The sequence below is a fragment of the Lissotriton helveticus genome, chromosome 7 (assembly GCF_964261635.1).
Source record: "Lissotriton helveticus chromosome 7, aLisHel1.1, whole genome shotgun sequence".
In the NCBI taxonomy this organism is placed as follows: Eukaryota; Metazoa; Chordata; class Amphibia; order Caudata; family Salamandridae; genus Lissotriton; species Lissotriton helveticus.
This window is the reverse complement of record NC_136068.1, coordinates 2,695,001-2,712,677: the sequence shown is the minus strand read 5'-3', so window position 1 is coordinate 2,712,677 and position 17,677 is coordinate 2,695,001. Positions and strand designations below refer to the sequence as shown.

Here is a 17,677-nt window from a genome sequence, read left to right as displayed (position 1 = left end):
ATCGCAGTTTTTCGGCAGGAAACTGCCGATAAAGCGGCAATAATGGGCTTGATAATACGCCCTTGTGAATTCGCATAGAAGCCCAGGTTCTGGTGTGAACATGGGCTTCTATGGGAATTAACAAGGGCGTATTATCAAGCCCATTATTGCCGCTTTATCGGCAGTTTCCTGCCGATAAAACTGCGATAATTCTAACACCGGTCCTTGATAATATGCCCCCTAGTGCCTAGAACTTCATGACATGTTAGCTGAATCATTGTAGCGCGTCCTCTCCAGAGTGAACCTGTCCACTCACCTCGGGGCCACAACGTCTCGGCCTCCACTTCCTCTGGTGCTAACAACCTTTCGGCTGCTGTGTGCACTATCGCCGCAGCGTGTTTATTATTTCCTGTCATTAAGTACAATTTTGTAATTCTTGCCCTTATGTAACTATGGCCCATATTCTCAAAGATGTCACGCAATGCAGCGCAGTATCCAAAAAGGCTGTGCTTCTTTGCGTGACGTGGAGGGAGCAGGAGAGCGCCTTATTCACATAGAAACGTCTCTTTCCACCCTCTCCCGATCACCGACGCTTCTTACAGCTGCCGTGCGCCAAGCTCACACCTCAGCGCCGCAGCGCTAGGGTGTGCTGAGTCCAGCATAGGTTTTGGTACACAAAGGGTACCCTTCCTGTACAAAACACCTCGCCTAGACTAACGTTAACCTGCTCCCACGTGTATGCGGGCTGCACAGTGCGGCGCACATGCAAAGTCAGAAAAGAAAGGAGATGTGAAAACATTTCTCCTTTTAACTCCTGCGTTCTAGTGGTGTTCGCAGGCCCGGACTGGCCGTTGTGGGCACCGGGCAATCGCCCGGTCGGCCGCAAGGGTGGGGGCCGGTTTTGGGCCCTGGGGGCCGTTTTTGTTGCAGAGCCGTTTTTGCAGCATAGCTGCAAAAACTGCCCTGTAACAAAATCGGCTGAAAAGCGGCCCTGGCAAAGTGCTCGCCCCCCTCCCCCCGGGGGTGGGGGGGCTGGCCGAGCACTTTGCCAGGGCCGGTTTTGGTTCCCAGTCCGGCCCTGGGTGTTCGTTTGTGGTGCTAAACGCTGTCTACTAGTTTTAGTGGATAGGATTTAGGGAGCGTCCATGTACCGCCCATGTAACGCCCCCTCGGCGCTAGGTAATGCAAAACAAGACTTCGCGCTGCTTTGCATTACTTTTGGGTGCTTTACAGCATAACACAAGTTTTGCACTGGAAAGTGAATCAGGAAAAAAACTCTTTGTGCTGTTCAGAGCCACTTTTGTGATGCTAACCAAGCACAAAATGTTTAAGAATGACCCCCAATTTGGTCATCTTGAATCCTCTGTAATTACCCATGTAAAGACATACGTCTACTAAAGAGTGCGCTGGCTCCTTTGGGCAAATAAAAAATCAGAAATATACAGAACCCATAAATGTTATCAAAATTGTCCAGGCTGTAGCTCGCATTTCGAGCTCTGCTCGGGACCCTGCGTCCATGCCCGCGTCGGATCGGGTGCCGGCAGAGCCGGGTGCAACCCCCGCCCCATTACCTGCTCATGGGTTCCCTCACTTCCACCCTACAACAGGGCCGCGCACCCGTACACCGCCCCTCTCTCACAACACTTTGGGGCAGATTTATGTTGGGAATGCGCCACGTTTGCGTCACGCAACTGCGGCGTAAACGTGGCGCATCCCTACGACCCATTTACAACGTGACGCATCTAGGCAGATGTGTCACGTTGTAAAGCCCTGCGCCACTTGTGGGCGTTCCGACGCAGGGTGGGCGTTCCGGGGCAGGTGCACCTCGCAAAAGTGGCTGAGTGAAATCTATAAGATTTCACTCAGTCACTTTCAGGACAATGCTGCGTCAAAACCCTGCGCCTGCTTAAAGCAGGCGTAGGTCTTGACGCAGAATTGTAAAGATGGGGCACCCCCGAGCCTTGCTGGAGCTGCGTCGCGCTTACAACGCAACTCCAGCAATGCGCCACCTTTACGGCACAGATGCGTCACGCATCTGTGCCGTTTTTGCCCCATGGTGCGCCACTTTGTAAATGCGGCGCACCATGGGTGGCGGAGCAGCGGCGCAAAATAACTGGCGCATCCCTGGGGATGCGCCAGTTATCATAAATCTGCCCCTTTATTTGCCTTATAGCACCTCTCATACCAGTGTAGGGTGTCCGAACGCTGTGTATCACACACCTGATTCAGAGACAAAGAATCATACATGTGTAAATCAGAGTATAAGAACTATTACGTAACACAACAGGATTACAAGCTGTAGGAGTCACGTCATCCGTACTCGTAGGTAGAATGTTTTAAGATAGTTTGGTCTGGAGAATCGCAAACCCGGGATGTAAAATGTGCCACACTTGAGGGGGTTTGGCTTACGAATAAGAATGTAGGGGCATATTATCAAGACAGGCGATTAAACTATTGCCCTTTTAGTGGCAGAAAACTGCAGCTAAAACGGCGATAATGGGCTTGATAATATGCTCTATGAAATTCCGATTGAAGCCCATGTTAAATGTGAAGGACATCTAACACGGCCTTCCATTGGAATTCCAAAGAGCATATTATCAAGCCCATTATCACCGCTTTAGCTGCAGTTTTCTGCCGCTAAAACGGTGATAATTTTATCGCCTGTCTTGATAGTATGCACCGTATTTCTATCCAAACAAACCCTTTTTAGCAATGTTTGGATAATGAAAGACTGGGGAAATATAGGGGCATATCAGTATCAAACTGTGATAAATATCGCAGAGCGCGATTAGCGCGCTTCAGTTTAACGCCGGTTATCGCCGGATTAGATCACAGAGACATCGCGTTATTTACAACGCGTATATCCACAGTGATGTAAAATCCGGCGATAGCCGCGAAATGCAGGATTATCGCTGGGAATGGAGAGATAATCCTGCAGCGATAGAGGAAGCCTTAGTGATAGGGATAAGTGGATTTAGCCGTTCGATCTACCTCCCATGTCAAAGATAGGTTAGTCAGGATTCATACAGACGTTAATAACCGGCGATAACCGCAGTTAGCGCGGCTTTTAATATCGCTGTGGGTGTCCTGGGTGGGCGAAGGACAGATAGCGATATTTTTAATGTAATTTAGTTAGGGAACGCCTACTTTGCATCTCAATAGCGATGTATATCACTAAGATGCGTAGCTATAGCAAAACTGAATGCGAGGTAAGACCCCGTCTTGTGGAGTCAAGGCAGCTAACACAAACGTGTTTTTAGGCTTTCGGCGCCGCTCGGTTTACCACGAACCGTGGATCACTTTTCGCGAATGTTGTTCACTTTAACTTTGATCGCACCTTTAAGCAAAACATGGGTCATACCTGAACTTGGCTAATTTTCTGACAACCTTGTTTCCGAGGTTGATATCACCTTTTTTTCGTCACCGAAACTTGCCGAAATTATCTTAGGCACTTGGGCCTCATTTATGAAAAGGGACGCATCGCTGCGTAAAAACAGCGATGCGTCACTTTTCACTGGGCTCTCCTTGAGACACTAACGATGCGTCATATTTACAGTATGACGCATCATGTCGTAAGGAGTTACAGATACGTCAGTATTTCTGACGTATCTTTAGGCGCAAAAGTGACGCAAGGGCTCATAAATGAGCCCTCGATATTGTTAATGCATGGCCCGATATTTGCACATTGATGAGACACCAGTCATCATGATCCATATGGCAAGAACAAGAGTCACCTCCTTAACGCAGGCTCTTTGGCAGACAATATCTCATAACATAAATATAACTTCTTTACAATATGTAAATGCCTATAAGAATTCTTGGGGAGAGGACCCTCATTTAGTCAAATCTTTTGTTTTTTATTTAGATTTCCCCTGAAGAAGTGCACAGCAGTGCACGACATGCATTGGGAATATTCTTTCAAATCTGTTTGAATTTGAAATAAGATGTTTGGAAACGACGTTTGACACAACGTGCAAATGAATGGATTTATGAATTGAATTAACAATTTATTTTCAACGAATGTATCATCGTAAAATGATTGAGGATACAGGGGCATATTACCAAGCAATAGCGATAATTATCGCTATGCATGGTTAGCGGCTGAAATAATATCGCCGCGCTCCCGACGATTTTTACCGCTGAGATACCTTGATATTATCAAGGTTTATCTCAAAAGCAGTAAAAATCCTGCGAAATGCATGAATATCGCTGAAAAATCAGCGATATTCATGCATTATCGTGACAATGCTCTTAGCCATGTTATCCACCTTCCATTGGATAACATGGCTAAGAACTGCTCTGGGAAGGCGTTAGCTTATGGAGATATTCGCGCTTAGCGCGAATATTACCAAAAGTAAAGCTTTGTTGATAATTGGAGATAGCGATATTAGCGACTGTTTCCAGTCGCTAACATCTTGGCACGCCCACTTTGCATGTCATTAGCGATATATATCGCTGACATGCAAAGTGGGCCCCCAGATGCTCGCTATCTCCTACTAGCTAGGTAATAGGGCGATAAAATGATCGCCGCTTTAGCGGGAAACAATCCCGCTAACACGGCGATAATGGCCCTTGGTAATATGCCCCACAGTTTTTGAGCAGTAACAGAGATCGCTTATGCGATTCCCACCGCTGCGCCCAGAGGGTCGACCCCACGGTTGGAGGACGCCTGCACAGTCAGTAATCTGCATTGTGCAGTTCTGGGCAGCAACAGCAAACTTTCGGAAGCAAACAAGCATTGGCGCAGACAGCTCTATCACAGGTGCTCTGAGGGTACAGGGCAGCCAGGCGCTCCCGCAGTTACCCCACATCATCCATGTGGTGAGGTAACGGGTTTTTAGGAACCCGCTGGTGTCAGGGGATAACACCCGAAGACCTCTGAGTTCCTTTGTTCCGGACCACAGAAACAATGAGTCTTCTATCGCAGTCAAAGATCAAGTTTTATTGGTAGCTACCAAGTAACACGTGTCCCAGAAGTACACCACACGGAGAGTAGGTTTTGGGAGACTGTTCGTTTTTACAGAACCAGCCGTCTCCTTATATACAAGATATATGGCTTCAAGCAAGAATTCTTGAGTTTATGGTATGGCAATATACATATTTCTACAATAATACAAAGAGCGAAGTCATGCAAGCAAGCCCATATTTTAGATGTCCAGTTCGTTGATAGATTACCCAGTTAGGCCTGGAACTCCCATCAGATATCGATGAAACCTCAATAAAGAAAGGTGTAACCCAGTCATAAACCTGGCCATAAACAAGGAACGTGGACAGGTGCATGTTTGCAGAAAGCGCGGTCTGTATGTAGTGAATGGTTCGTGGAATGTTATGCGTAGATGCTATCGCATTCGGCCACTGGGCGAGGAGCTGCCTAAACAGGTTTGGCCGAAGACAGTGGAGTCAGTTGGGACAGGTCAGGGGAAAGTCACGAAAGGTGGACGTGTCTATTTGGATCAAGCTCGACCTTTAATTGACTTATCATGAGGGCAAGATGCAAGATGGATGCCGTTCACAAAATGGAGTTTAAGGGATGGGACGGAAACTGTGATTTAGGGGTGTTGGCAACCCTCGATTGTAACGCAAATACATAGGAATGATGTCCTAATCATTATCGGTTCGTAGACACCAAAATCGTATTGATACGTTGAGGTTTTGTGACGCGGGTATTGGACCTCGATATCGGGAAAACAACGGGGTCCGGATTTTTGAGAACCACAGTCCCTCCTTTTGCCCTCATATAAGGCAATAACTCATGCTAATCTGAGTCCAAATCGGTATGAAGAAATTCGTGGAGATGTTGCTGTAGCATCATTCTGTTACTCAGCTCGTCCTGCGACACAGGCTTCCGTACACACGAGGTAGCACAGAGGCCACATAGTGCAGGAGCACACTGTATACACAAGCAAAACATGAACAGAAGTGCCAAGATCATCCCAATGAAGATCAAGGTTTTCCATCCCCAGGCAGTGATCAGCTCCCAGAACCACCCCAGCAGGGACCAATCCCCTTTCTCAATGTGAAGGGAACCAGATATTTCGTGTAATTTGGAGATGGCCTGGTATACTGTCGGTGCGTTATCAGGGATGAAAATGCAACAACTGGATTGGATGACTCTACACACACCACCACGATCGGCGAGTATGATATCTAAGGCAATTCGGTTCTGAAGGGTCATAAGTCGATCCGACTGAAGTTCTGTTGTCAAATTGCCAAGTGCTCCGGCCGTCGTAGTCACGGCGGATTCAACTATCCTCGCTAACTGTCGAATATTTCTGCTGTTCGCCATGGGCCCCCAAAATGGCAGAAAACCTTTTGCGAAGTCAGCGAATTCCTGACCCGCGGTGTCGTCTTTACTCACGACACCTCTAGCTGTCCTTGTCCGGTGGTAATCTGCTCGGGCCGTATAGGTGGGAGGCAGCAGAAATGAAATAAAACATGAACCTGAGAAATCAGGGGGTAACCACGTGTAGGCTTGGTCGTGGCAAACGAAATACGTGCCTTTGGCTGCCAAGAGTATAGGGGAAGTTCGGGAAGCAAATACATATGTTTCCGTGCAAACGCTCTTTCCCAACTGTGCTGTGGGGTTCCTACCAATACCCTGTAAGCATAAGTGACCTCGGTGGGGAACTATCCAAAGTGGGCGAGATTTCTGTGCTGCCTGGCTCTTGACCAGGTAAACCCCATGTTTAGTCACATTCCAACGGGTGTAGGGACTCAGTTCATCTTTGGGCATTGTCAGATATGTGTCGATATCCCTACTCATGTTCCTTATCCCTGCGATTAGTGCCTTGTTACTGGAATCGCTCGCAGCGGAACGGGTCGGGTATGGTTCTAGGGCGAATAAGAACATGGTCTGGAAAGCCCACAGAGAACCATAGTAGCTAAATGGCAAAATGAAGTATGGGATCCCCTTATCGGTTGTGTGTGGCATAAGTCCGCATATCCAACAGTTTGACGTGTTCATTATGGACTGGTGTTGGTGTAGAAGCCGGATGAAAGAGTTGTTTACAAATTCGAGTCTTCGGGCAGACTCGTGTTCAGGTAAAGGGTGAAAGTAGTGTGGAGAAATAGTGGGAGGAGGTGGTGTCTGGGTGTCATTCGAAAAGGTAACTTTAAATACGAACAGAGTATAACCAATAAAAAACACAAGTATGCTACATAACATTAAAACACATAATATCAGGAATCTTCTTCTGGACAGTATCGTGCATAACTGTTTTCTGAAGTTCGTGAGCCTGACAGGTCTCTCTACCCTTGGAAACCCCATCCTCTAGTTGCTGCCCGCGGTGGTTGATTGATTCTCCCAGGGAGCGCGCTCTGCTCAGTCCGGGGTAACTCCCGTGGACCAATCAGAACCGTGGACCTAGAACTTCCCAGTTGCACTCCCCAGACTTCAACCGCGACCCTAGCAGCAGAACCGGATGGCGGTTCGAAAAATCAAAAATGAGCTAGTTCCCTTGGGACGAGAGAGCTGAAAATCCAAAAATAGTTCTTAGGGGAAAAAGGAAATTACATTAGATCAAACTTTTATTAGTTCTTTTGTCTAGACCGCAGGTTGTATCGTCGTTTCCCAGGTACGGTGTGATCTTCAAACAGCGTTTCAGGTTCAGTAGTGTCCAATTGCATAGATGGTGACACAAGTCCTTGCAAAATATGATCACTCTCCTTTTCGGTACTAGTTTCTTTCAAACGGGCATCGCTGAAAGGGACGAAGCGAGATACGGATTCTGTCTCAGAGTCGGCAAGTCCTTTGTTGACCCACTGGTCCTATGGAAGGGGTAGAGGGACCCGTTTGCAGTGGGTCCCATGTACCCAGTTCTTCTTGCCTTCCACTCGCACAGCAGATCTCGTTGAAAGCAACACCAGGTATGGTCCGGTCCACCGCGGCTGTCCGTTGTTGGTGCGCTGGAAATTCCGCACCAAAACCCACGAACCGGGTTCGATGAGGTGACCTGGATCGTCAGAGGCTGGTGGAGAAGAACTGTGAACCTGTTGGTGTAAAACACGCAATTTAGTTGTCAATTCGCACAAATAGTCAAGCAGTACGGGGTGTTCTATCTCGCTTAGTTTCTTGGGTCTTGGCACGCCCCAGACGTTGGCTGGGCGGCCAAACACAATCTCATGGGGGCTAAGTCCTAACCTGGAGTGGACAGTCGTCCTGGTTGACAGAAGTGCTAGAGGCAGGGCGTCAGGCCATTTAAGACCTGTACTGGCTTGGATCTTGGCTAGTTTGAGTTTTAGAGTGCCATTGTAGCACTCTACTAATCCAGCTGATTGGGGGTGATTTGCAGAGTGGAATTTCTGGTGTATGCCTAAACACTCACACACTCTCTTCATCACGCATCCTACGAATTCACTTCCGTTATCACTCCAGACGATTCTAGGCATACCGAACCTAAGGAAGAACTCTTTGACAAGGGCTTTGGCAGTTGATAAGGCGGTATTGTCCTTAAGGGGGTACGCTTCCACCCACCTTGAAAAGGCGCAAACAACAACGAGAACGTATTTCAGATTGTTGCACCTCTCCATGTGGATGAAATCGAGCTGCAAAACCTCGAACGGGTACGTTGGAGGCGCAAAATGACCAGCTGGAGTTGGGGTTCCCCTACCGGGATTGTACTTCAAACATACCATACACTTTTCGACCACATTCTTTGCACATTTTGGGATATTGCTATTCTGCCATACTGGGGCCAAGAGTTTACATATTCCTCTCGAACTGATGTGTGCCATTCCGTGAGCCATCGTTACTACTGCAAGTACGTATGCATTAGGTAATAACCATCGCTGGTGTTCCGATAATTCGACCCAACAATCATTCGCATCCAATCTACCTGTGCTTCCTCTCCATTCATTCATCTCGTTCTCAGTGGCCTCGGCTTGTATCGATTTTACGCTTTCAATGGTGTCCTCACACATTCCCACATCAGCAATCCATCTAGCGGGACCCATGACATACATCCGACTCATTGTGTTCCTTGCAGTTCCTTTCGCAACCTCATCTGCAAATGCATTTCCGCGGCCAATATCATCCTGAATCTTTCTGTGTGCACTGCATTTTATAATGGCGACTTGTAGGGGCAAGGTGAGTGACTCAAGGAGCTCATTGACTAGCTGGCCATGTTGTATCTTTGCACCATGGGACGTAAGGAACCCACGTTCACGCCATAATCTCCCAAAACTGTGAGCCACGCCAAAGGCATATTGGCTGTCAGTGTACACATTCACTCGCTTTCCTTTCGCCAGCACACATGCTCTAGTAAGCGCTACAAGTTCGGCGGCTTGTGCAGAACCGTGGGAAATGCGTGCAGTCTCTACAATGGTGTGTAATGTCGTTATGGCATATGCTGTAGTCGTATCACCATTCGGCAACTTGAAACATGAACCATCAACCCATAGAGTATCATTGCATTCGGGAAGGGGAGTGTCTTGTAAGTCTACTCTCCCTTTTGTCTCTTCCTCGGTCCTGAAACAGCAGTCATGCTTGTCAATCTTGTCTGTCTCTGTCGGGATGGGTAATAACGTAGCGGGGTTGAGTGTATCACACCTCTTTATATGGATGTGACTTGTTAGCAGGGTAAGTTCGTAACTGGATAGTCGAGCGCTAGTAAGGTGTTGTGTCTTTGTCCTATTTAGCAAAATGTCTACTGCATGCGGAACCATAACGATCAAAGTGTTATTCATGACTAATCCAGCAGACTGTCGAATGCAGACAGCTGCTGCGGCTGTTGCTCTTAGACAACTTGGCAGTGCCTTAGCCACTGGATCCAGAGTTGCCGAAAAATACGCGCATGGGCGCTGTTTGTCCCCAAAGAGTTGCATTAAGACTGATAATGCACAACCTTCTTTTTCGTGGACATACAATGTAAAAGGCTTACTGTAGTTGGGGTTTCCCAACACAGGAGCCGAACACAATGCATCGCGCAACTCGAGAAAACTCGTCTGACAATCTTCAGACCAAGGCATAGGTTTAGGCGTGTCTTTGCGGAGTAGTGACAGTAAGGGTTTGGCTAGTAGTGAGAAATTCGGTATCCATTGTCTACAGTACGATGTAATGCCCAAAAAAGCTCGAACACCTCTCTGTGTCCTTGGGGCACTTAGTTCTGTGATTGCCTGTATTCTTTCTGGTGTCAGTCTCCTTCCCTCCTTCGACAAGATGTGACCTAGGTAGGTTACTTCTTGTCGGCAAAATTGCAGTTTTGAAAGGGAGACTTTGTGCTTCATGTCACATAGGTGACGTAATAGCGACAACGTAGCTTCCTTGCAAATCTCTTCAGTGTCTGCAGCGATCAGTAGATCGTCTACGTACTGAATCAATGTTGACCCATCTGGCAGTATGATTGTGTCTAGTTGTGTTTTCAGAGCCTGACTGAATATTGATGGGCTTTCGCAGTAGCCTTGAGGAGCGCATTTGAAGCGGAAGCTTCGTCCTCCTAAATTGAAGCCGAAAAGGTCTCTACTCTCTTCGGCGATCGGGATGCTGAAGAAAGCGTTCTTCAGGTCAATCACCGAGAACCAAGCTGCTGAAGCTGGAACCATTGTCAATAAAGCAGTAATGTCGGGGACGACTGGAAACTGCGGTATAACTACCTTATTTACTTCTCGGAGGTCAATCACAAACCTATACACAGGGGGCTGTGAAGGATCAGTACGTTTTAAGACCGGTAAAACTGGACTATTACAAATGTTTCCTGTTGTTTCTTCGATAACATCTTTATCGATCAAATCATAAATGATCGTTAATAATGCCTTCTAGCATTCATTAGATATTTTGTATTGGGGAATACGTGGCAATCTGACGTTGGCTTTCAAAGTTATGACATACGGTGCTATCTCTAAACGACCTACATCGTTGGAACCATTAGCCCACAGTATATCCGGAAGTGATGACAATTCGGTCGGGATACCTTCTTTTGACAAGTACATTGGAGAAATGACTTTTTTCCCTAAAGTAAGCTGTACTCCCGAGGGAGAACAGTACAAAGTCGCGTACAATCTCTTTAGCAAATCCAATCCTAACAAATTTTCACCGCAACCTGTTGTAAGAATGAGGGGTGCTTCTAATTCACAGGGGCCAACAGAAAGGGAAACAGGACTAGAGATCGGGTTTCTAACAGGGGCGCCAGAGAAGCCTACTGAGACATTCATTTCGCCAGACAAAGGTGCGCTAGGAAGTTTTGAGTGCATAATAGAACTTTTTGTAGCACCAGTATCTAGCAGAAATGGCTCTGACACTCCTGAGGTAATTACCTCGACATAAGATCCATCCTGATCTACTGGAACTGAAACAACTCCCTCTCTTTGTCCATGGCTGTCCTAGCGATCGTTACCCTCATTGTCGTGTTCGGTGTAATAGTCGTCAGCATAGTACTGAGCTGACTTGGACGATAAATTACTCTGTTGATCAAAGCTATTCATGGATTTCTGAGGCGGAAAAGAAGTTATATTCTGAGTGAAATTTCCACGGCCTCTACCTCTAGAGGCATGCTGAACACCTCTTCCCCTTACACCTTGGGCACCGTTTAAACGTCGTGTAAGAGCCGGACAATTACCCTTAAAATGACCCTCTTCTTTGCAATACGCACATTGATTCGGGCCATACGTAGGACGCTGATGGGAAAGCTCGTTTCCTTGCGCGTCCCTAGAGTACTGCTGATTCTGTTGATAATTGGGCTGGCTAGCCATACGAGGCTGATAGGCCTGTTGGAGAAGAACTTTAGTTTTCAAATCTTTCGTCTTCTTGTCTGCCTTGTCTAACTCGTCTTTACGCCTATTTTCATAGTACTGGGCTGTTGCTAGAATCTGCGCTGACGTAGAGACAGCCCAAGCACTTTCTGAGTCTTTTAGTTTAGCACACAATTCAGGAAGCAAATTGTGTACAAACTTGTCTACAAACAGTCTTTGGCCACCCTCGGTAGCCATATCCTGACCACTATGGTCAGTGAAAGTTTCCTCAAATCTCGTGAAGAAGTCAGACACATTCTCGTCTTTCTTCTGCTTGCACGCGGATAGCTTGTCCCAGTTTACACGTACTTCAGGCATAATTGTCTTCATGTACGCAATAATTCTACCAGGAAGTTCAGCTATTAACGGCTCAGGCTTGAAACCACCGATTTGTCTAGCATCTGTAGTCGCAATGTTCGCCCATGAGTCACCTAATTCTTGGTCATGATCCGTATGACGTATCTTACTCCATAAGGGATGTGGAACAACGTTCCCAAACAACATGTCTATATCCGCTAAATTCATTATACATAGGCTGTGGGGTTTTAGGTTTAAACCTATAATAACTGATAAAACCCCACTGAAAGAAAAATAGCGCTCACCGGTGAAAACATATAAACACTGAAAAAACACCTGCACAACTACAAACTAAATGCCATTCAAAGAAAGGAAAAAGAAAGTGAAAGAGTCATTTTGTTCTTACTGAAGGGGTCAATAAAATGTAACTTTGTTATACAAGCTAGCAGGAAGAAAGACTGGCTAACATTATTCTGTTTGAGTTTTGTTCTTTAGGGATGCCAATAAAATATTGTTTTTTCTTTCTTTTACTTTTTTCAGTTTTATGGCCTTTGGTCTAAAGATGCAGGGTTTAGTTTCACGTTTTAGGTTTAGTTTAATTATTTTATAAACTGTAGAGAATCAGGACATATCAAACTCACATTTGATACTTTGGCTGCATTTGATTCTTTCACTGATAGGTAAAATGGCTAGTTTCATAAAAATCTTTCCTAATATGTGTCATCACATTTGCCCACAGAGAATGGGTAAAAACCCTTAATACATTAGACCATAGTTTCTAGTGGGTCAGTATTGATAGTAGGTGAATTGCCAACACCTCAGGCTTTAAACATTAAATCTAAGGTATAGTGACAAGTGTATATATCATCAAGCATCTGGAATAGTGGTGAAAACGTGACACCAGACTTTTGGAAAACATGGAACGCAGTGTCACTTGTTATGCTCTGCAAAAAAGGTTCTTTCCAAGTTCAACAAAGATTGGAGTGATATTGTTTGTATTTGTAGTGATTCAGCTAAGTATATGAAGAATTTGTGTGATGACCTGTCAAAATTGATACCCGAGCTGAAGTGATTCCCAGTAGGAGATCCTTGCCACTTGTTAGATGGTATGCTGAAAGCATCTTTACAATCTTAAGCGTTAATGAGGGATGCTATTGACTTTTTAGTCCATTCTGGTGCACTGTTTTCTTATGCCCAGGAACTAAAACGCAAATATTTATCATTTGGTGCTTTATGTGGCATCAAAGAAAGAGTCATCCGAACTGTGCCCCTTAGCTGACGGTTCACAGTCCAAGGGGCTATGAATGCTGAGAGGGCCTTTTCACAGAAGTTTACATGGGAAAGAAAGCGCGAGTGCAAATGACCAAAGACTCACTGAAGAAGTATTGTATGGTGTACTACAATGAGATTAATTTGCAAAAATCTCTTTGGACCTCATCTACACTATACGTACACTGTCTATATACCATGTTCTTTCAGTGCAGAAAGCAAGCAATGATAAAAGCAAAACGTTCCATAAACACCGGAAAAACACTTTTTCTGTTGTTTTTAGTGGCGTGAAAATGTGTAACCACTGATAACAACTGTTTTATAAGATATTGAAAACACTGAAAAACCCCCACCAGAATTTACCAAAAATAGAAACTGAAAACAGGTCAGCCTAATTATACATGAGCTTGCTGTTTGGGACAACTCCTTATAATACCCAGTCGGGTTTTTACGGGGATCGGGTAGTGTCTGTTTGAGCGTTAAAACTTCGGATCTTTTCCAGGGGACATGTACCCATACACGCTGGAAATGAGGCAGAACCGGTGGAACTGCGTTTGCATCACCTTCCCTCCAAACCGGAGGAACCTCTCTCATGGGGTACTGTCTCGCTCTTTTCCTACTAGATGTACCACTGTCAGAGGATGACCCAGAATTACCACCCGTACTTGGATGTGATAATAATATCTCAACTGCTTTTTCAACGTCGGGACCAACTATCATACCCTCCCCAAATTTAAATCGCACACTACACAATTCTTGCTGGCTGCTCTTCTGACCATTATCTTCCAAATCCTCACACAGGAAAACACACATCTGCTCAAACACGTATCTTTGCGTTGGTTCATCCCATTGACGGAAGACGTTCATGACAGACTCTACATCATATCTCGCTGTATCCATAGCCCAATTTCGTGCTAACTTATTCAATGATTCCCTTTCCTGATAATCAGGCATTTGGCTTCGTAATTGTCTTCGTTCCGTGTTAGGGGTCGTTTTAGGCGACCGAAAAAGTGGTGAAGGAAAGTTAGTAACAATGCTGGCCATTTTATGCCAGACGGAAGGTGAAAGTGGAGGAATAACTGGTAGTAGAACAGAGTCACGCAAAGCAGAAACAGAAATGTTCGCAGAACGAGTATCAGAGAGACTAGAAGGTGCGCTAGGCGAAATTTTAGAAGGAACGGTAGGAGAAGTAGACGTGATCGGTGAGCCTTGAGGAGGCTGTGCCAAAGAAACAGGAGCCAGCTGAAGAACAGCTGGTGGGTGCGGTAAAGGAGCCTGTATTACAGCTACTAAAGGTGCAACTAAAGGTTGCGGCATTTTGTGCATAGGGTGGCGGAGAATTTAATAGGTGGGACATTAATGGATCTTTCTCGGATCCTTCCTTTTGACCTTTTCCTCTATTTGGCAGCATCGGGTAACATTTATCTATCGCTAGTTTCTTGCTCCTAAGCATCTGTTCGTTCTCCTGCTCTTCCTCGTTATCTCTGTATGCAACGGCAGCTTGCACCATTGACATACCTCTTTTATTCTTTTTTGCTAATCTTATTTCTTTCTGTTTGGCTTCTTTGCGCCATAAGCGGAAAGAGTCAAACATCACCGGCCGGGCTTTCTTCTTGAACAATTTGACCTCTAAGTTATCTAATATTTCTTGGTCGAAACTACCATATTGGGGCCATTTTAAAACACCATCCTTGCGGGTGTATTTTATCCATACCTCGTTATATGTTATAGGACCTACGCCGTGCTTTACATAGAGTTCATACGTTGGAGTTCCAATTGGAGGAACCGGACAAGAATCTTCCAATTGGGAGTCCTTACTACAACCAAGACAAAACAAGTTTCCAAGTCTGCTAAAACCAGGCATCTTCGCTCACTAGTCTAGCTTCAAACTTCAAAGGATTATCTGTTACGATATTTCTCGTGAATACATGAGTCCTTCGGCTTTGGGGCTTGCAAGTACCAAATCAAGTCGTATCTCAAGGATACCAAAAACTAAGAACAAACTAAGGACTGGGAGACGCTCCACTTATACTTAACTGAAGTATTTGAAGATCTGTGACGTCGCTAGAAGACTCGTCTATCGTTTCGCTCTACCAAGGATCACTGGGTCCAAAACAAAGCGATAGTCAGGGCAGCAGTCCTTCGTAGCCGTCGGGACGCGGGGAACCTCGCAGCAAAGACCTTCGGAACCACGTCGACATACAGGGGTCGCTGAAGTGGCTGGCCGTCCTCCGGAATTTTCACACGAAGCTCCTCACGAACATCTGGCTTGGACCGTCACCGCTTGATATCGCCCCACGTTGGGCGCCAACTGAGGTAACGGGTTTTTAGGAACCCGCTGGTGTCAGGGGATAACACCCGAAGACCTCTGAGTTCCCTTGTTCCGGACCACAGAAACAATGAGTCTTCTATCGCAGTCAAAGATCAAGTTTTATTGGTAGCTACCAAGTAACACGTGTCCCAGAAGTACACCACACGGAGAGTAGGTTTTGGGAGACTGTTCGTTTTTACAGAACCAGCCGTCTCCTTATATACAAGATATATGGCTTCAAGCAAGAATTCTTGAGTTTATGGTATGGCAATATACATATTTCTACAATAATACAAAGAGCGAAGTCATGCAAGCAAGCCCATATTTTAGATGTCCAGTTCGTTGATAGATTACCCAGTTAGGCCTGGAACTCCCATCAGATATCGATGAAACCTCAATAAAGAAAGGTGTAACCCAGTCATAAACCTGGCCATAAACAAGGAACGTGGACAGGTGCATGTTTGCAGAAAGCGCGGTCTGTATGTAGTGAATGGTTCGTGGAATGTTATGCGTAGATGCTATCGCATTCGGCCACTGGGCGAGGAGCTGCCTAAACAGGTTTGGCCGAAGACAGTGGAGTCAGTTGGGACAGGTCAGGGGAAAGTCACGAAAGGTGGACGTGTCTATTTGGATCAAGCTCGACCTTTAATTGACTTATCATGAGGGCAAGATGCAAGATGGATGCCGTTCACAAAATGGAGTTTAAGGGATGGGACGGAAACTGTGATTTAGGGGTGTTGGCAACCCTCGATTGTAACGCAAATACATAGGAATGATGTCCTAATCATTATCGGTTCGTAGACACCAAAATCGTATTGATACGTTGAGGTTTTGTGACACGGGTATTGGACCTCGATATCGGGAAAACAACGGGGTCCGGATTTTTGAGAACCACAGTGGAGGGAACACGTGTCCTTCCTTTACTTCCACCGGGTCGTGGACTTGACGCCCTCTGCAATGACACCCACGGCAAGCTTTGGGGCGATGCGCACGGTGCCCTCATACAAGTTCCAAAGGGCACCTGGGCATGGCGCCCTGTGCAGTGGCACTGGCTGCAGCGCCCTGCAGCCGGCCTTGTGCTCACCAACAGACCCGATTCAGGAAGGAAACTCCCAAATATTTAAGGCAAATAGGGCTTTATTGTAGCTGTCTCCCACCGGAACTCTCCTCCGCTTTAACTGAGAGTGTGGAAATTCAGTCCCCCCCCCATGTTTTCAATATCTTCATTTTCCCGGGTTCATTCAGTACCGCAATATTGGCATGTACGATCTTGGGGGTGGGAGGTAGGGGGTGCGGAAGGGGGTGGAAGCGCGCAGAGGGGGGTGGAAGCAATTTCAGTGGAGAGCCGTACTCCACCCTAGAAATATAGCCAGAATCTAAAGATTCGGGGGTAGAGGGGTTAAGGGGGCAGCAGATTACTTAGGGGTCTGCAGGGGGTGCGTGGTGGTGTCACGATGGAAGTGCGTGAGGCAGATGTTGGAGGGTACCAGAGGCACACACCTGCCCCAGGCTGAGCTCACACAAGTCACTAGCCCAGACAATGTTTGCATGAACTACAGACACCACCTCTGACTCAAACACACATTTGTTTCATTTTAGGGGGACCTGGTGGCAGAGGAAATATTCAAGCTGTACTATGGAGCCCCGGTCTCCACAAAGAGATTCAAGATGGCGCTGGATGAGATTATCCGCAGTAATAACGAGGTAGACTTCCTCCTCCCGGATGACGCCAAGAGCCACAGTGCGGCAGACAAGTTCACAGAAGCAAAGATGCTCATACTGGAGAAGAAGAAACAGATCATCTCCAACATCATCAAGGAGAGGTACCCTGCGGCCAGGACCAGCCTGGGCGGGCTGCTCCACACACTGCAGGTGAGGAAAGAGAGTGGGGAGGAGCGCTGCGGATATGTGATGACATCTGTGCATTCACACATTCACACACACACACTCATAAAACACCTCCGAGCATGTGAGGGCTGCTCCATACAGTGCAGGTGAGGAAAGAGAGTAGGGAGGAGAACTGTGGTTATGTGATGACATCTGTGCATTCACACACACACACACTCATAAAACACCTCCGAGTATGTGAGGGCTGCT

General features: G+C 46.4%; 1 protein-coding gene across 1 annotated transcript in view; it reads left to right on the top strand.

Moving 5' to 3' along the window:
* Positions 1 to 17,677, top strand: part of LOC144767921 (von Willebrand factor A domain-containing protein 7-like) — a 210,301-nt gene that overhangs the window by 34,748 nt on the left and 157,876 nt on the right. Inside the window, exon 3 of the mRNA XM_078651260.1 lies at positions 17,180 to 17,452. Within this exon, the coding sequence (XP_078507386.1) occupies positions 17,180 to 17,452 (273 nt within the window). The remainder of the gene's footprint in view (positions 1 to 17,179; positions 17,453 to 17,677) is intronic.